This window comes from Acanthopagrus latus, chromosome 3, assembly GCF_904848185.1.
Source record: "Acanthopagrus latus isolate v.2019 chromosome 3, fAcaLat1.1, whole genome shotgun sequence".
Lineage (NCBI taxonomy): Eukaryota > Metazoa > Chordata > Actinopteri > Spariformes > Sparidae > Acanthopagrus > Acanthopagrus latus.
The window spans coordinates 5,116,914-5,136,588 of record NC_051041.1 but is presented as its reverse complement, the minus strand read 5'-3'; the positions used below and the strand labels follow the sequence as shown (position 1 = coordinate 5,136,588).

Genomic DNA, 19,675 nt, shown 5'->3' with positions numbered 1-19,675 from the left:
ACAGTGTTTAGTTGGTTTTTTTAAGGCAAAAAAAAATCTGTCATTGAAGATCTTTTATGACTAAAATGTATTCGCCATAACTATATAATGCACCTTTAAAAATCAAAAGTAACTATCTGGCAATACATCTACTTAAGATACAAGTAGACATAATTTATATATGTATGTATATATTTATGTATGCATATACGTATTTATATTCAGTGTTATATAAAGTATCAGCAAATTCAGACTTGAGTAAAAGTAAAGATATCCAATTAAAATTTTACTTGAAGTAAAAGTTGAAGTCACTTATATAAACAGTACTTGAGTAAAAGTCTAAAAGTTTCTGTTATTTAATGTACTTAACTATTATTATTCTAGTATTTTATTTTTAATTATATTCTTAAGGTTAGGGTTTTTAATTATAGTTTAATGTATGTTTTGTATTTTGTATCCTACTTGATACTTGAATTTCCCTTGGGATAAATAAAGCATCTATCTATCTATCTATCTATCTATCTATCTATCTATCTATCTATCTATCTATCTATCTATCTATCTATCTATCTATCTATCTATCTATCTATCGGAAGCCATGTGCCAGCTTCTTCTTACTGAATTGATGTATTTATGCAGTGTAACTGAGTATTTTTACCATGTAGTGTCTGTACCTTTACTGAAGTAAAGGATCTGTATACGTCCTCCCTCACTGGTTCAACAGTTATCTGAACCATTTCAGAGCACTGTTTAGCTTGAATCAAATTCGTCTTCCATTTTGTCTTATTTCCACACTCTTGTCAAACTCAAGCATCATGTTTTCCCCTCACACATAAACCTCCTCACTCAGCTTACACATTTCCATAATGCACATAGACTGCCCCTGCATGATGACACACTGCATTACTAACGCAATGAAATCATAAATGACATAATAACTCCTTTGCAGAGAAAGTGGAAGGTGTGGCGGTAAGAACACAGCAGTAATCTTTGGTCCAACAGCTTTGTCAAATGGCAACGTGGAGGTGACATGTTTGTATTAAAGTGTTACTGCAGAGCAGCTGAGCCTGTTAATGCCAGATGCTGCTGCTGCTGCTGATGTGAATAAAAGAGGAGGATAGACCTCTACTGCAGGAAGCCTTGGACCTGGTCCAAACCTCAGTCTCAATACCTTCACACTGGCCTCCCATCAATTCCTCTCCATTTTCCAGCAGCTGTTTTATTGAATTTACTGCCATCGCACCATGCAGCTGATGAGAATTCATCTCAGAGACAAACTGAGGAAAGACAAATTGATTCTAATTTAATTTGCACTGGAGAAAACTGCTCAAACAAGACACCAGTCACTACACAAACCACTAGGTGGCAGAAAATATCCAACACTAGTAAGTCAACAATGTGATGGCTTACAAAGGGCAAATAATGTAGTTTTCAAGTGACATATTAACTTAAAGGAATTTAAAAGGCATATTGGTGTATTTTCTATCTATTTATGTAGAGTATATTTTCTACAGAGGTTTTTTATACCTAAGAATAATTGTATTACAACCCAAATCCCCCAAAAAGTTGGGACGCTGTAAAATATTAATAAAATCTGATGACCACCAGCAGTTTTAAGAAGTGTCCTTGAGCCCATGTAGTAGTATCATTAATATCATGAAGCATGTATTTCCAAAAAAATCGATGAAGTTGATAAAGCTAAAACATTTCAATTATTCTTAGCACTGTTTTCAATAGAGAATATCTAAAAGAGGATTCACAAATGACTACATTCTGTTTTGAACAGCATCCCAACATTTTTGGCATCAGGATTGTACTTTTTAAATCCAGGGTGTAAGCATGGCAAACAAAGTCTTTAAACGAGACGTATGTTCATTTTCAGATTAATGACTTTATTTAAGGTAGCTACGAGAACAGGTTTACATGCTTTATTACTCCAACAACACATCAGTTTTCTCTCTCTGTCCAGCACTGTATTACCTGTCTGAAATGCTGCTTAAGCTCCCGTCTGGTTGATTGCTCTGATTGGTCAGCTCACACACGCCTGACCCATCACCACTAACAACAGAGCAGCTGTGATAAATCAATTTGTACGTGCCAAACTAGCTGTGGCAGATGAGCTTCTGTTGGTGCGGACTACATGAATCTACATTACAAACTGAAGTAAAGGAAAAAAAAATGCAAGAGCATAAAACGTCTCTTTTGATTACTCAAACAGGACCATCTTTTGGTTTATTTCCAGCCTTCAGCATCGTTTTGAAGAGCAGCTGTCACTTTATTGAAGCTGTGGATATCATTAGACAAGAATCAGAGTATACAGGTTAAACTGATAACAACAGAATATATCTGAGTGTCGAATGTTTCATGCGGTTATTATTAAGCTTTTTGCCCACATCAAGCCTTCACCCTTAATTGCGATAGAAAACAGAACAACATCTTCCAGACACCTCTGAAGCTCCCCGCTCTTCAGATTTTCGTGCTCAGCCTCCGGTCGAGGTCAATCAACCTGCCAGTTCGCAGCGTTGGACTCATCTTTGACTTTTTGACACCTGTCAAGCAGACATCACAGAAACCTCTCCTTCTCCTCCACCTTCGCTCTCCTCTTCTTCCCGACTCTCTGAAGCTCTCAGGAGATGAAGTTGGTCTGCGGGATGATGCTCTCCACTTTGTGATCCGCAGGGTTTGCTGATGCCTCGTAGTTACAGATCGTCACTTCGTGTCTGTGAGCCTGAGGAGCACAAAGAGAGAAAGACAGGTGGACTACGAGATTTAACCCGACTTTGCATCAGCATGGGAGTGAGTAGATCATAACATATCTCGTTAGGTATTTTATATTCTCAGAAGAAGTGGAATAAACTCAAACAGGTTCAATAGTTTCTTTTCAAAACGCTGTACCTCTGAGTATTCTCCCCTCAGGCCGATGTAGTAGACCCTGGTGCTCTCTGATCCAAAGTTCTTGGAGATGTGGATGGAGAGGTGCTGAACGTTGGAAAAACGAGCGATCCTGGAAATCAAGACACAGGAGGAGACACTTCAGTGTGAGACAACATGTTGGAAATGCATGTGTACTCGAAGCAGAACTAAACTGTCTGTGTCTGTAAAAGCAGCATAACGTGTGTGTGTGTGTGTGTGTGTGCGTGCGTGTGTGTGAGAAAGGTAATGGAAATGCTAACACATCCATATGAAGTGAGAACAAGCATGACAGAGTTGGATGCACTTGCGTTTTGAACGCTTCTTTGCTCAGATGACAGAGATTGGATTTCACTCCATCGTGTCATGTAGTGTCCAGGATTTGCACGTTATCCATCTTATATACAAGCTCAGTATTTCACTCCTTAATATCAGTATCAGCCCAAAAAGTCTGTATCAACACGCTACGTTACTTTATCTCTATCTTTACCTTTTGTCCTGCTCTTCAGCCTTCAAACTGCCCAGAGTATAAGTCATGGGTGAATTTTAAAGCCTCACTTTGTGCCTACAAAGGTGTTTATGATTCAGTTTGTCTTTGTGGTCTCAGTCAGCTTATCGAAATACCTCAAACTCAATGTCACCTTATACAGAGACAGACAGAAAGCGATGGATGGGAATCTAATGGGAAGATGCTGGTGTCATTTTTTTTCATGCTCTCACTTTGTTGGGTATTCCAGCTCAGCGAGGGGGTCTTTGTTGAGTCTGAAAGCTTGTTCAGGTTCTCTGCCGGTGTCGTCGAAGGACATCTGAGGGATGTTCTTGTACCTAGAATGAAAAAAAGAACAGATGGGTACGATATGAGAAGGATGGAAAGATCATCAGAATATTTCTATCTTATGATTCTGTTTGTGTAGTGTTGAAGACATGTCTGCTGAAGTCAGCATGTTAAGTAGCGAGCCGTGGGCCTTTTTTTTTTTTTGCTCCTTTCTTGTAGAGGATTCTATTCTGAATCTAAATGGCAATGTTCCTTGGAAAATAAAGGTTACATATAATTTAAACAACACAAATATATAATCAAAGAAGCAGTGACAGACACTCACAATCGTATCTCGGCCGGATGAGACTCGTCATCTTCTCCAGAAATGATGACGCCTTTCAGCTTCACGCTGCCGGTAAAACTGAAAGAGACGACACATTCGCTGTGATCTCTGACAACAACAAGGTAAAATCACGAAGAGACCGAAAAAACCAGGACACGGTGACAGACAAGAAGAAGAAGAAGAAGTCAGAAACTCTCACAAGAGAATAAAAGTGATATATGGGAAAAACAAAAAAAAGAGAGTAGAACTAGAATCCAAAGAGGGAAAACATTTGTTCACACAGGAGAAAAGATTAAAGCTCAGACTCATCATGATGGTGACAGTTATGATGATGATTTTAGGACTTACGGGATGTTGAACAGCAGCTCTTCATCTGCGTCACTCTCGACATACTAAGGCAAAAAAGATGATGAGTCACAACAATAAAACAGAACTATCAACTCTGGTATTGGATAAGATATTCCCACTTATTTTTATATTTTTAATATTTTTTCCTTGAGTAAATAAACAAGCTGTTCTTCAGTAAGTCATGAAAACAAAGAGTTACACATTATCATTACTATTAATATTAATATATAGTCTTTTCTGCAGAATGACTACCTATTCTTCTGATGTATTAAGTATATTTTGCTGCTAATACTTTTTACAATTGCAAATAAAACAAAACTTCCATGCTGTAGAATTGTTATTCTTGTTTTCCCTAAATTGAGGTCAGGCTGCTGTTGTCATGACTGATGTAATCTGTCGGCGGTATTAATAAAGTTGTATTGAATGACTGCGTGCGCACTCCAGCAGCGAGGCTCAGCAGCGACAGCAGCCCCGCAGACCTGCACCCTCACCCGGGCCACACAGACAGGGAACACCCGTGTGACTCTGTCGTTCACACGGGGGGACACAGGCAGGCCGTTACCGTGTCCCGCTCGGCCCGCCGGTCCCACGGTTTGAACACCAGCTTTCCATCGCCGTCCCTGCTCTCGTTCAGGCACTGCAGCTTCTCCAGGTCGATCTTCCGATACAGTCCGTACTCCAGGCCCCTCTCCGCGGGCTCATGCTCCCCCGCACACCCGCAGCCGTGTCCGTGTCCGTGACCGTGACCGTGGCCGGACATCGTGCAGCTCAACGCGGCCTTTATGTTAAATGTAGCTCGGACAGAGAGCCGCGGCTCACAGCAGCTGCTCGTCCGGAGTGTTTTGGCTAAAGTGAGACGCTGTCAGTAAGTTTCACTTCGCGGCCGGAAGCGAATATATGCTAGAAAAATACTTCCGGTTCGAGGATTTCAAAATAAAACAGGCTGGCGGTTGAAACAGTTTTACGTCAGTTAAGGTTGTTCAAATATTACTTTGGTTAAAAAAAAATAATAAAATCACTCACTCACTAACAGTATTTAAGTACAATACTTGTACTTAGTTACATTCCCTAATTTTACATCATAATTTATCAACAAAATTATATTTTGTATTTATAATCTCAATCTGAAAGGAACCAAAAACATTCAAATAAATATATTTGCATCCAAAATGTAATAATTTTATTTAAGTAAGTGTTGAATGTATTCAGTCATTAAAAAAGAAAATGAAGAAACTTTTTTTCCAGGTGACATGTTTTTAATGCTTGATAAAAAAAAACAAAAAAAAAACTGCACAAAAAGACTTAAGGGAAAAAAGTCAATTTTAATAAAAATGACCATATAACATTTATTAAAATCTAATAAAATTACAATTTGAAATCTACTTCCTTTCAGGCCCATGTTGTGGGGTACCAGGTCCCAGCGTTGAAAATAAATACATCTCATCATTGTTGTCGACTGAAGCTGTGCGGATGTCCTATCAACTTCCTTCCAGACTGTTATTCCCTCAGTCTTCTCAGCCCTCGCTCAAGCCATTTGTCACAGGGAAGCAGATATAAACAGGGACACACACACATTCAACAGCAGGAAAACATGACTCAAGCCACAGGAGGGTTCAAATAAGTCTACAATGTGTATGTGTGTGTGTGTGTGTGTGTGTGTGTGTGGCTCACTGATATCATGTTTGTTTGTTGGATTTTAAAAGCTGAGTCTTTAACCAGCCAGTCGATGTCTCTGGTGGAGTCGGCTGACTTGCGCCATGCATGCCATTAAAAGATAAAACAAAAGCGTGGCAGGGTTTTTCCTCAAGTAGTGTCATTATGTTTCATCATCTGATCAAGAAGGAAAGTAACAAACAACTATTCTTTAAACCAAAAGAATGATTCTGTTTTTGTGTCCCATGGAGGCAAAAACCGATATATACTGGGAAACGGGCCATTTTTGCTTTCTTGCTGAGAGTGAAACGAGAGGATCGATACCACTCTCACGTCTGGACCATAACCATGATGCTTCATCCAGCAGCTGGTTAGCTTAGCTTAGCATCAAGACTAGAAACAAGAAAAGGGATAGCCTGCTAGCTCACCCATTAACAGGACGTGTCTCATCTGATTAATAAAAATAACAGTACTGCATTTCCCAGGAGGTTAGGGGGGAAACTATTAAACCTAATCTTCAGTCGTAAACTAGTAACCTCCTGGTGTCTTCACAGGTTGCTGGGCAACCGGTCCCAACCAGGAAATAGTTCTCAGCACAACACCTGAAGGTCAAACTGATATTTTTATGCAGACAAGTCATTTCAAACAAATACTAAATCTACATAAATTGAATAAAATCTCTGTTCCTTAAAACATCATTATGATTGCATAAATGAATAATTAAAAATATTTTGGCAGGTCCAAAAGGATTGTTTTGTTTATCTCTGTGTAAGCATTCTGGTTGGTTCCAGCACCAACAAGGTTTGTGAGCAAATAGCAAACAGGAGATGGCATCTTGTGGTATCTGTGTTTCATCACTGTCAGTTTGTGGTACAGCATGCCGGCCACATCATGTAACCATGTTGGGTTTTATTGCACAAACTGGCAACTACCAAGACTGCAAGTCCCTAACGAAACACAGACACCAAATGATACCAACAGCGTTATACTACTGGCTCAAAAACCTGTTAGAAGCTGGAAACCAATGCTAGACTTCTGACACAGAGATAAACAAAACAATCACTTTGGATCCGACAGACATTTTAAAATGATCAATTCACAATCAGTCATGTTTTAAAAGAGGAGAGAGATTTCTATTCTGCACCCTCTTACAAGCTTGTATGTATTATATATTTTGAAATGATTTGTCTACATAAAAAAGTGATCAATATGAACTTTTAACGCCTTTTAAGCAAAAAAAAAAAGGCTGATATTTTGTGAGCTTTAGAAGTGCTGGTAGGGGTAAATGTTTTATTTGGGACAGAGCCACGCTAGCTGTTTCCCCCTCATTTTCATCTCAACGGTATAATAAACAAAGCTAACTGCCTTTAGCTTCATCTGGCTATACAACGGGGAATCTCTATCCGTCTGTCTATTGCATATCTCTAGAACCGTTCTTACGATCTAGTTCACACTTGGCAGGTTTGTTGCTGAGGACCCACAGTAGAGCAGAGTCTAAATTGGAGCAATTTCGACAAGGGACATGCTCAGTGTTAATACAGTTTGAACATGTGATCCCTCTCATGTGATCTCATGGGGAAGCAGATGTAAACAAAATGGAGATTAGTGTCATGCAACAGCTTGCTGCTTGGTGGCACCGTCAGCCTCTCTGGCTTGTTAAACAGATTCAGACTGGATCTGTAGACGCCTCACATCGCCAGATAGTCTGTGCCAAACAGCATGTTTTAAAGGGGCGCTGAGTAGTTTAGTGTAAAGACGTGAGAATGGTATCTATGTTCTTATCTAGCTCTCAGCAAGAAAGCAAATTAGCGCATTTCCCAAAAGTTCAAGCAATTCCTTTTGAAAACATCCGCTACAAAACAAGAAAAAGTAACAGACTGTGTGTGTGTGTGTGTGTGTGTGTGTTTGGGTGTCCTTTGCATCTTGTAAAAAGTTGGTGACAGGATTTTTCGTCACACAGGTCACACCCACTGAGCGTCATTCATGATTTAAATACTTAATTTAAAAGGCGCCAAAAACAAATGCCACCATTAAATTAAAAAAACAACAAAAAAAAACACAACATTTTTCCACCAATACTGAAAAGATCATTTGATATGTCTGGTGGGTAATGATGGTTGGTGTGTGTGTGTTTGTGTGTGTGTGTAGGGATGAAGGGGTCCTCCAGTAAGAATTTTTCTTGACTTAAATTAAAAACACAGTTGGAATTCATAAAATACATCAAGTCTCTTTCACACTATCGGCGGGAGAATCTGTTCTTGAAAGCTTTGATAGTTTTGGCCATCATGGGGGCGATTTCTGCGAGAGGAAGGAGACGAGAACAAATTGTTTGTGAGATTTAAACGAAACACAACTCTTGCTCCTTTAAGAGATCCTGAACGTATAGCTCAGGACTGTTAACACACACTTACTTTTGACCTGTGGCTTGTCCCGGGCGGCATGTCCTCCTCCAGCTCCTCCTCCAGGTCCTCCTGGTGCTGAGGGGCGAGACGAGCTAGAAGGAGGGTTATAGTGGGAGGAAGAGGAGCGGCTTGATTCACCAGAATAGTCTGTGGCTGGCCTTATTCTGAAAGAGACAGGAAGAGATGAAAGGTTGGTGATTGCGTTGAATTGATAACAAAGAGAAATGCCAGAAAGTCCTGAACTAAACCACAAAGTACAAGAAAGAAATGATGGTCGACTTACATTAATGTTATTTTACATTATCATAGTTATACACATGTTTTCTAACAACTGTATCTTTAAGACAAAGATGATACTGTTGTCTGTATTCAGTGTTGAGGCAGCAGAGTACTGACTTGATGGGAGCTGCAGCCGCGGTGGAGGCTGCAGATGATGCGCTCGTGGTCCCAAATTTCTCCTGGCGGCGGCGCACGTCACGCGGCGGTTTGGCGACAGAATTCACAAACGCCATTTTAACCTGTCGTCCTGCCAGAACAAACACAGCACTTTGACTAAACAAGACCAACACTCGAGAGACGTAATGGTTTGTGATTAATATAAAACAAAATTCAGTTAATCTACGAAGGGTTTCTGCTACCTTTTGGCTTGTTGGCGTGAGCGGAGGAAATGTTCTGGGTGAGCAGCCTCAGTCGCTCCTCGCGCTCGTCGTGCAGCCTGAGATACATCTCCCTCCATGACTCGTACTCCTGAGGAGACTCTCGCTTAAAGTCTCGCTGACAGTGACGCATCCACAGCTCGTCAGATTCCTCCGTAAACCACTGAAGAAGAAACAAGGAGGGCCATCAGTCTCCCCGGGCTCCACACTCACTCCCTTCTCACGTCTCATCGCTAGTTTTTTCCTCAAAGAAGTGTGTGTGTGGTGAACTTTACGATGCACAAATGTACTAAAGATCAAGATAATAATAATAATAATATTAGAGCACTTAAAGCCATGTTAAAATGTGCTTCACAAAGGCTGCAAAATGAAACAGATGGGTCATAAAACAGATTAAAAGATAGAAGAAAAACTGATTTAAAAAAAAAAACCTAGGTACAATCAGGAAAGACTCTGATAGCATTAACTTTAAGACCTCTGGCTGACAGTCTCAAAGTACGCACTGACGTGTATGTAATTTAAGTGAGAGATATAGCAGGGAGCAAGACCATGAGGAGCTTTAAAAGGAGTCAGTTAAATCTTAAAATCTAGCCCCTAACAGTGTAAACACACACAGTGATGGACAGCTAACAACTCTACCTGGCTACGGGCAGCTACAGTTAGCAGCAGTCAGCTGTTACTCTGGTGACATGCTGCCCCCTGTCTGTTGTGTGTATGACTTCAATAGCTGACCAATTCTTACATCTTCCCCTTTTTAAGTTTACATCTTATTTTGAAAATTAACTTCATAACTTCTTTTTACAGATATGAATGAAACGCTGAGATAGAAAAAACATTCTTAAACCCCTCATAATGAAGAAGTCTTTGTGAACTATGGTGACACTTTGGTGAACCACAGATCAGACGTGTGTGTGTGTGTGTGTGTGTGTGTGTGTGTGTGTGTGTGTGTGTGTGTGTGTGTGTGTTACCTGGTTGCTCTGCTCGATGCGATACAGCTGCTCTGGTGTACATCGCTCCAGCACTGGTTCCAGGATCTCAAACGGCACTCCACCCACCTCGGCGATGGCTGGAAGAAAGCAAAGAGAAGTCAGACCTGTGCGGTGGTGTTTGTTCGATTTATCCAACTTGAGATAATAGCTGGGTGGAGTGGGGAGCGACCACAGAGGAGTACATAATGGTGATCGAGTATTAATCAGGTAATAGTGCAGACTTTGTTATCTTTTAACCTTTGTGGTGAGCCTTGCCCTCTGTTTCACCACTCCACATGAAATGAATTCGATTAACATTTAGCGAAGAATAAAAACTAAGAGTTCAGACGTTTGGGGCTTAGTTTATAGTTTCTACAGGTGCTCTACTGCCATCTAGTGGGAACTCTGTGTGTATTGTTGTAGCCTCAGCAGCTCCACTCACAGTCGATGTTGTTCTGCAGCACGCGGATGCACTGCTCGTACAAAGTCATCATCTTGGGCAGGTAAGAGGTCTTGGATCCGGAGTAGACCACCATCTTAGAGTTGAATCGCTTCCCCGTGAAGCCGGCATCCTCCTCATCATTACAGATAGGAACTGAAAGTGAAGAAGGGAGTGAGGAAGGAAGATGTCAAGCCTCACAACAAGAAGCCTCAAGGCCTCAGAGGTTTACAGCTTTAAAGTTACAGTTACATGCTGGGTGTCATCGTGTTTTAAAGGAGCAACTATGAAGTTCCATAAATAAGAAGGTGATTCACCTTTCCGTCTCTGAGGGGACAGCGGTGTGACGTCGATGGAGGGCAGAGGTCTGTAGTTGGGTTGGATCGCTGGCAGAGGGATTTCAGGAAGAGTCGGAATGGCCTCGACCACCTGCGAACAGCATCACGTCAACATCAACAAGCACCACCTTCAAGCAGCCTTTCAAAATAAGAGGCTTATATGCAATAGATGATCAATGAAGGCAAGTAAGATGTTTGTGGGCAGAGAGAAGCTGTTAAATTAAAGGACAGGTTTGACATTTTGGGAGATATTCTTTCCGCAGCTACCGTTTCAAGGTGTTCCAGTGACATTTCATTTTTGTGTTAGAAAAACAACAAAGAGCTTTCATAATTCTCAAATCGCTCTCAATTTCCCACCCTTTGAAATCTGCAGGTTACTGCTCTCCTGTGAATTATCTTGACGGTGAAACAAGCTACAGTTGCTAGGAAACAGAAAGAATTCTACTTAATAAAAAGCACAGCGCTGGTTCCTGGAGAGAAATATTGATGAGCTCCACGCTCAATAAAGTCATTCCAAAAATCATCAGACAGCCCCTGAGATATACTGAGGTCACACTTCCCAACAGTTGTTTGAACAACACCAAATTGATGGTAAACATGTCTAGGGTGATGTTATCGGTAACTAATAAATGATATTTCTTGGTCGTCCGTGGAGAGGGTCCCCAGAGTCCCTTAAAAAATGTTCAATTTAGAGACGTGTTGCATCAGGCGTGACTTTATAAACTTTGTGAAATGCTTTCTACAACAAATTCTTAATTATTAAGGCCTAGTTACAGATTCAGCAAACATCCCAACAACACCCAGGATGGACAGCCTCTTTGGTTCTGCCCCGTAAAGTGAGATAAATGCTCCACTAGTTAGTCGCTAACTGTGTCTGTCTGCTGTTTGGTCCTGAGCAGGTCGTGCATAGAAAACCGCTGCCTGCTGTGGCTGTAAGTGACAGTATGAGAGCAGTGAGAGTGAACCAGAACTGAAATGCTGCAAACTATCAGCTGAAACTCACTGTAAAATGTTTTAAAGCCAACAAGAGCTGCAGATTCTGGGGATCATGCTCATAATGAAGGGCAGATTATTAATCTTCATTTTGAACTGTCTTTGATAAATACCAATAAAAGTGGAAAAGTCATGATGTTATCTTTTCACAGGTCATCTCACCCAGCTGCTGTTCTTACCCTCTTGCGTTTCTCTGGTTTCTCTGGTTTCTCTGGTGTTGCTGCAGCTGAATGAGACCTCTTGGTGCTCTGAGTGCCGTTAGCTTTGCTCGCTTTGGAGGAGGAGGAGGAAGAGGAGGGCGCAGGCGGAGGGGTGCGTGCACGATAGGTGGACGACGCGGAGGATGAAGAGTGAGACGGTCGACTGTGTGACAGGGATGACGACGACGATGACGATGGCTGCTTCTTCTTCTTCTTCACAGGCGTCGGGGCGTCATATGTGAGAAAAGACTCAAAGGACATGGTGGGAGTCTCGTAGTCTTCCTCCTCCTCCTTGGATGGAGAGTCCTTCGGCGCCCGCAGTCGCCCTGGAAACACAGAGGCAGAAAGAAAAGTTAAACGATTCAGCGAAAATCGTGGGAATTTTACATTTGACACCTACAAGCTGGTGAAACCTTTCAAATAACCCTGAGCCTGCTGGTAGCTTTAGGAAAAGGCGGCAGCTCACGATTGCTTTGACAGTTATTTTCCTGACATTTATTCATTGTCTGGTTGATAAAATCAAAAGCTCAAGGAGATTCAGAACCCAATGACATTCAGTTTACTGTCAAACGTGTCAAAGAAAAGCAGAAAATCCTCTCATTTAACAAAGTGAAAGCAGCAAATGTTTGACACTTTGATTAAAATTCTTAAAATGCTAAATCGTAATGACCCTTCTTTAATGACTGTTTCATCTTAACTTCAACAAACACATGTTTGCAGTGATGGAATGTAAATGTAAAGTAACTAGAGTATATCATTCATCTATTAGTATGTTATGCTACTTTCTACTGTGGAGAAGACTGAGTGTGTGCAGAAGGAGGCACAACCATGCTTCCTTAAGTTAATCATTAAACAGTGCTATATATGAGGTGTTACTGCAGAGCAGAGATGTGGAAGTCAAGTCGACTCAAATCACCATTCTGATGACTCGCAACTGGACTTGACACAAAAATGACTTGAGGCTCGACTCAGTCTTCTCATACTGTCCACTGCTGCGGCTCTGTATTCCCCCTCTGATTGGTTGGCTCACACACACCTGAGCCAGCACCACTAACAACAACATCAACAACAACAGAGCAGCTGTGCTAAATCAATTCTTATATGCCAAATTAGCCACTAGGCATAAATCATGCGACTGTGTGATGTAGTCTGATGTCACAAAGTCATAGAGTTCAAGGTGAGACTACTGATGGTGCGTTCAGGAGCGGTGGGAGAGAGGAGCTTCTGTTGGTGCAGACTTTTACATGCACAAGAACAAATATAAAAAACTGAAGGTAAGGTTAAAAAAACGAGAAAGCATGAAAAGATGAATGAAACACGTTTTCATTTTGCTTGTAAACCAATTGTTTCCATCAGCAGAGTTACTATCTGCAACATCTCAGTTAACCGGAACAGGATGTTGCTCTCTGTTGCAACCACATTTTGTGCTCTGATAAAACAGGAACATCTTATCTGGTGCACAGAGCTGCACAGATAATCGTCGAATAACCCCATTCTGATTATATCGGCTAACGTGCCGATCAGAAGTTGATGAAATGCAATTGTTTCTGTTAAGTGTTCACAGTTTAACTAAACCATCACAGGCTTTGGTTGCAAACAAGTAATGTAAATAAACAGGAAAACAGACCAACTGTACTTTGTATGCAGCTAAAACAGCGGAAACACTCACCGTCATCTCCTCCTTTCTTCTTCTCCTCCCTTTTACTGTCATGTGTGCCAGACTTCCTGCTGTGCTTTGCAGACTTCTGTACTGGACTCTGCGCTCTCTCTCTGTCTGCACTGTGTTTCTTCCCCTCACCACCTCCTCCTCCTCCTCCTCCTCCTCCTCCTCCTCGGTCACTGCTCATCTGTGCATGCCGTTGCCGCCTTTCCTCATCTCTGTCCCTGTTTCTGTCGCCGTGGGAACCATGATGATGGTTTTTGTTGGGTTCTTTGTTTGGTTTGATGTGGCGGACCTCTTTGCGAGGGGGCGGGGGACTAGGTTCAGGTTCAGGTTCAGGCTCTGGCTCAGGTTCGGGTTCGGGGCTCTCGTACTCGTCTGACTGGTAGCCTCCTCGCCGCGGAGGGCTGTACTGCTCGTGTTGAGGAGGTGAGGGCGAGTAGTTCGTGTGATAGCCTCTCTCCTCGTCCTCCACTTCCTCCTCCTCCTCCATGTAGGAGGGCTCTTCGTCAGGAGAGGGCTCGCGGGCACGTCTGTGGCCTCCTCCTCCTCCTCCACCGACTACCTCCAGGCCTCGAGAGTGTGACCGTGGAGCTTCTTTGACGTGACTGTTGGGAGGTCTGTGGTGGAAAGAAACACCGTTTGACTCATCTACAGTACAGTACTTTACCACAAGTTTGATGAGAGAAATCAAGAGAACACATTATAAAAACTGTTATTAATAAATGGTGAAAGTATAATTGATTAAAGGGGCTCTATCTATATTAATCTTTTTTATTGGCCCTATGTGAGCTGACTGTAATGTGACATGAAAAATGAGACCTTCCCCGTCTCTCTCGGTTTCCGATACAAGTCTGTGGATGATTTGTTTAAGTTATTAAACGATGCTGGACTGTGGATTTCTTTGCAAAGGACTCAGGTCAGATTTTCCTCGACTACTTCATTTGTTTAGGAGAATACAACCTTGCTGTTTTGTGGACTAAAAAACTTCACCCAACTTTCCCCTCGGGGCATGATGGTCAGTACACAGCGACTCGATTTGCTTTTTTGGGTGAACTGTTCCTTTAAGCGTGTCCGCTCAGGAACAGAAACATGAAGTACAGTGAGAGCTCCAGCAGAAGGTCGCTCCTCTTCTCACTGCCGTCTGCATGTGAGTGCACAGTTCAGCAGAACACACCTGTCTGCAGACTGAGGAACCAGTTTCTTCCATTTTGCGACGAGGCCCTTTGCCACCTCTCCGGCTACGTCGTGTTTCCTGAAAGAATTCACAGTCTTCCCCACTCCAGTTTCCTACAAGAGAACAAAATAAAGACACAGATGAATCGTTCTGTCCACCGAGCACAGGTTTACACATGTAATTCAACAAAACGGGGCAAAGCAAAAGAAACGTTTGAAATCTCGCTGCAGGTAGATATCACATGAGAAGTGTGAGCTGCAGTGTCATCAAGCTGTAGCAGCCGAGTGATCTGATTGGTCAGAAACATGTTGAGGCTGTGCTGATAATAGGCATAAATCTCACCTGACAGGTAAGCAGTCTGGTGCCGAGCAAAGCTCTGAAGTACGGTCACACGCATTTACTCCACACTTCACTGCTTGAGCAATCTCGCAACTGCAGCATCAAATTTTCTCCTTTTTTTTTATCAAATCAAGTGGATGTTAAGGATGAAGCAACACTTACCACCAGTATGTCCACAGTCATGGGAAGTTCCCCCAGTCTTTTGAACGTCTTCAGTAGCTGAAAGACAAGAGACAAATAAGATCATTCAGAGGACGATTATGGTTTTAAGGGGCTCTGTGGAACTTAAATAAAAAGACTGATTTCAGCTCACGATAAAAAAATTCTACCATAGGATCTTATTTCAGAAAAACTTGGGACTGTTGATTCTGCTTGACTTGACTCAGTTTAAAAGAGAATTTTCCAAATCAACAATATAAAGACAAATTCAACAGTCGTGTTTGTGACGTCGAGTCGTTGAATACTCACCAAAACCCGAAACTTAAAACTAAGAAGCTTCTATTGAATATCAGCAGCTCACAGAACTGAAGACAATGTAGCTCACTGAGCGTTTAACATAAACCTAGATGATATTTTACTTTAATTACGACAAACTGCAACTGAAATGACTAAAAATTAGCTTTAAAATTGACAAACATCATATGTGTAGTTCGCTGCTCGATTCAAACTTTATTTGTCTAACAGTTCACATAATGTATTCCCACAAAAACAGGTTAAATCCGATGAGTGTAAATAATACTGACGCCAAACTACAAAACGTCAGGGAGAGGAAGTTACCAACGTTTAAGGTTTAACTGATTTCAGTATGTTTAAGGGCAATTTCTAATTTAAAGTCTGAAGAATATTTTGATGATTATCGGGATGATCGTGATGTGAAATTTAACTATTACGATAATGAAGACGAGACATGGAGGCCTGCAGCTGCATCATGAAACACTGTCTGTTATTCCTTTAAACAAATCCTCACGACGGCTGTTAGTTAATTACTCCGAACAAGACAAATTAACATCACTGTTTGCATGACAGACGACAGGGGACATGTGTGCACGTAGCTGCAATATGAATTGTGTCACCAAGGGCCGAAAAAATATTCACAGAACACAAAATAAAAAATCAGACATGTCACAGAATAAGCAATCAAGGGAAACCCAGTGATGCCCCCAATACCCATGACTAATTTCGAGTGTCGTCTTCTTATCATCCTCTAGTTTTTACACCTTTATTATTTTTTCCCCGTTTCTCCTTTTCTCCCCGGTGATTTTGCCAGTTTTACGGCTTTGATTCATTTTGACTATTTGTGGTCTCACGTGTTCTGTCCTGCCTTTTTGTTTTATCTCCTTGGACGTGGCATCTTTGTGTCTGAATCAACTGTTTGTTCTGTAACATCTTGATGAGTTTCCTGCTTTTGCCTGTCTGTCAAAGCACGTTGTAAACAGTGTTTTAAAGGTGCTATACAAATAATTTTCACTATTACTATTATCATCATCATTTGTATTATTATTGAATATATTATTATTATAATATAGTGTCCAAATTCTCTCACATGTGGACTATCTTTGCTCACATTAACCCAAGTCATATATAATTAACAGTGTTTTCTCTTTTAATCAGTGGAAACAGCAGCTTTTAGCAGCCCTGCGTCATGGAGACTGACTGATGTCGTGGCCTAACGGGACAGGGTTGTATAAATCCCACTGAGCTGTGATTTAACTATTTATTTCCACTAATATTATGACTTCTGACAACACGAACACACCTCCTTGTACAGCAGACGTCTCTCACACACATCACGCCTGCTTTGTTTTGAGACGCTCGGCTGCATTTCGCTAAAGAAATCAAACAAAGGGTCCGATCGGATTTTAGTGAAATTATCACGTATCCGCTTTTTAAATGTCTAGTATTTTCAGAGCAGACCTGACTGCGGTGATGGAGACATGTGATAGGAGCCTAAGAGAGATAAATCAGTGTAACATTAGCGGCCTGGAGTCGCTGTGACTCACGTTACTTTCCGCACTGACTTAACGTTACGCTGGTTAGCTAAACGGCTAACGGCTACTGTGGCCACCGAGTTTCGCTCCGAGCTCAGTTACGTTTTGCCTTATTGTTGATATTTTAACAACAGGTTGAGCACCTGTGAGCAGCCGTTATACCAAGCTGACAGGTGTTGATATTAGCTAAAAGCCCGGGTTAAAGAAGTACGTTATAACAAGTTAAAAGACCCTTAATTATCGTGACGTAGCACACGATGCGTTCAGGTGCTGTCGGAAATGCTGAAACCGCGAAAGATGGGCGCCTGTGAATCATATTCACAGCCTACATGTTCCAACAGAGTATTGTCTTGACATGGAACCTCACAAAACCTTAAGATTAATGAATTTTAAAAGGTTGCACTGCATTTAAATACTTTTCTTATGTACATTGCTACAAATCAAGTGTTTATTACAGCTACCAGTGTGATTATTATCATGTACAACTGTCCTCTTCAATCGCATCTGTAAGTAAAAGGGCACTAAGTTTATATAGCGTATAGTATATATTGTCTTCTTCTTATTATGTTTCATTTTATCTTAATATTATTCTATCTTTGTGTTCCTTGGTTTTTACATTTTATTTTTTATTTTTTAATCTATAACTCAGTCACTGTTGTAACGTGAATCTCTGCAAAGTGATTAATAATGTCTCATCTTATTTTATCCTGGGAACATAAAAATGGATGATTAATAAACGCTATCTGACAGACTGATCATTTAAAGATTCATACATAAAATACACGTTTAGATTCTCATCTTCAAGAAATGTGTGAGAAACATTAACAATTACTTCAACACTTAAGTTGCACCTCTGTGAATAATGATTGGATTCAGTCAATGATAAAAATCACTGACTTCAGCCCAAGTATTAATAATAGGTTGTTTGTCGGCTGTCTTTTCCATTGATCCTGTGTTGTTTGTTTACTTTGACACAGGTTGATTTTGTTCTCGATCATTAAACCACTTGATTTATAAGTAATACCGTATTAGATTTAGAGAAATAGATTTAGTCAAGTACTGTTCCTATATTAAATTTTAAGGCACTAAATATTGATACAATTCTGTATTATGATGAGTTTGCATACGATATTCTTGTTCCAAAGTTAGAAGTTCACAAGCTACTCAACAGTATGCAAAGAAAAATCAAGATACACCACATGTTTACCAACTGCAAAATGAAAGAGATGTACACATAAATACATCAGTAGTTAGAATAAAATTGCTACTTTACACTTTTCAAAATAAGCTAGGGTTATTGGGATATATATATATATATATATATATATATATATATATATATATATATATATATATATATATATATATATATATATATATATATATGCATGTACATGATTGTGCAATAAAAGTCAAATCAGATGTGTTAAAATACTTTTTGGGACCAGCAATATTCACAAAAAAACAAAATAAACATTCAGATATGTCACAGAACAAACAATGGAAATAAATCCCAATATCTCCATCTCATTCTGAGTAGTATATTTCCATGCTGCTTCTTATGCACTTTTACGTATTAAGTACACTTTTAATTGCATCTTTTTCTTGAAACATATTTTTTCTAAATAAAAGCTATGTTTAAAAAAATATTTTACGTGAAAATTTTTCCTTTTAGAAGCCCGAGCCCGACAGCGGGCCTCAAACGCAGCATTTAAAAAACGGTTGCGACTTTCGCGAGCAGCGCCGTCACTTCGGATTCGATTCGGCCGCCGAAGACAAACCGTCGCATTTCACAAGCTGATCGGTGCTAAACACCGAATCTGTCCGTGTCGACCTGCTCAGTCGTTACCTTTCGAGGCTCCGGATTCTCCCGGAGCCGAGCCTGAAGTCTATCCACTGTTTCCAGCAGTTCCTCCGCCATGTTTACTGCTGGTACCCTGTCGCCCGGAAGCTACATCATCCTGACCGAACGGAGAAAACGGGGAAAACGGAGAAGTTCCGCCGGTTTAGAGAGCGCTACGGCGAGCCAGAGGCGCGCTAGAGAAGTTAGAAAATAACAGAATTATTACTGAAGTTTTAAACAAAGTAAAAAAGCACATTAACGATTAATTAATTCAGGGTAATGCAGAAAAAGGAGTTTGGACATTAAGCGGAGAGTCATGACAGACGGAACTACGTCACAGCACAGCTGACGGCGCTCGCCGGGTACACCTGTCAGTCTGACGTCAGCGAAAAACGCTGATTTGGCATTTAGTGTCATTTACTGTGAAACTTTATCTCCTGCTGTCATGAAGAGAAATACAGCGTGTCTGGACGCTTCATGATAAGTTCACAGTGATGTAGATTAAATGTGTATTAAATTCTTTCTGGTTGATGTGAATGTGTTAATAAATATGTATAATATTAATCCTCTGCAGAGAATAATGTTCATCCCCGAGAATCAAAATACACCTGAGTTTTGTTTATTATCATTTTTAATTTGATTTCTTTGTGGATCAACAGAACACACAGAATCCAAGTGAAAA

At 40.8% G+C, this 19,675-nt stretch overlaps 2 protein-coding genes across 5 annotated transcripts; both read right to left on the bottom strand.

Moving 5' to 3' along the window:
• Positions 1 to 1,850: 1,850 nt before the first annotated feature.
• On the bottom strand, positions 1,851 to 5,243 carry pithd1 (PITH (C-terminal proteasome-interacting domain of thioredoxin-like) domain containing 1). The gene is made up of 6 exons (XM_037092921.1): positions 4,900 to 5,243; positions 4,338 to 4,381; positions 3,990 to 4,067; positions 3,610 to 3,714; positions 2,875 to 2,983; positions 1,851 to 2,707 (listed from the first exon to the last, which is right to left on the bottom strand). The coding sequence occupies exons 1-6, from the start codon at positions 5,095 to 5,097 to the stop codon at positions 2,606 to 2,608; spliced, it is 636 nt and encodes a 211-aa protein (XP_036948816.1). The 5' UTR covers positions 5,098 to 5,243; the 3' UTR covers positions 1,851 to 2,605.
• A 396-nt stretch (positions 5,244 to 5,639) lies between these two features.
• Positions 5,640 to 19,488, bottom strand: eloa (elongin A). 4 transcript variants are annotated; one of them, XM_037092917.1, is made up of 13 exons: positions 17,077 to 17,229; positions 16,919 to 16,988; positions 15,325 to 15,381; positions 14,824 to 14,936; positions 13,656 to 14,266; positions 11,966 to 12,312; positions 10,773 to 10,884; positions 10,459 to 10,611; positions 10,017 to 10,114; positions 9,031 to 9,211; positions 8,789 to 8,918; positions 8,402 to 8,556; positions 5,640 to 8,288 (listed from the first exon to the last, which is right to left on the bottom strand). In XM_037092917.1, exons 2-13 carry the CDS (start codon positions 16,982 to 16,984, stop codon positions 8,227 to 8,229), a joined length of 2,085 nt encoding a protein of 694 aa, XP_036948812.1. In that variant the 5' UTR covers positions 16,985 to 16,988; positions 17,077 to 17,229; the 3' UTR covers positions 5,640 to 8,226. The 4 variants fall into 4 exon arrangements, with proteins under 4 accessions (XP_036948812.1, XP_036948810.1, XP_036948813.1 ...); XM_037092915.1 differs by lacking the exons at positions 16,919 to 16,988; positions 17,077 to 17,229 and adding an exon at positions 19,000 to 19,488; XM_037092918.1 differs by lacking the exons at positions 16,919 to 16,988; positions 17,077 to 17,229 and adding an exon at positions 17,260 to 17,284.
• Between the last annotated feature and the right edge of the window lie 187 nt (positions 19,489 to 19,675).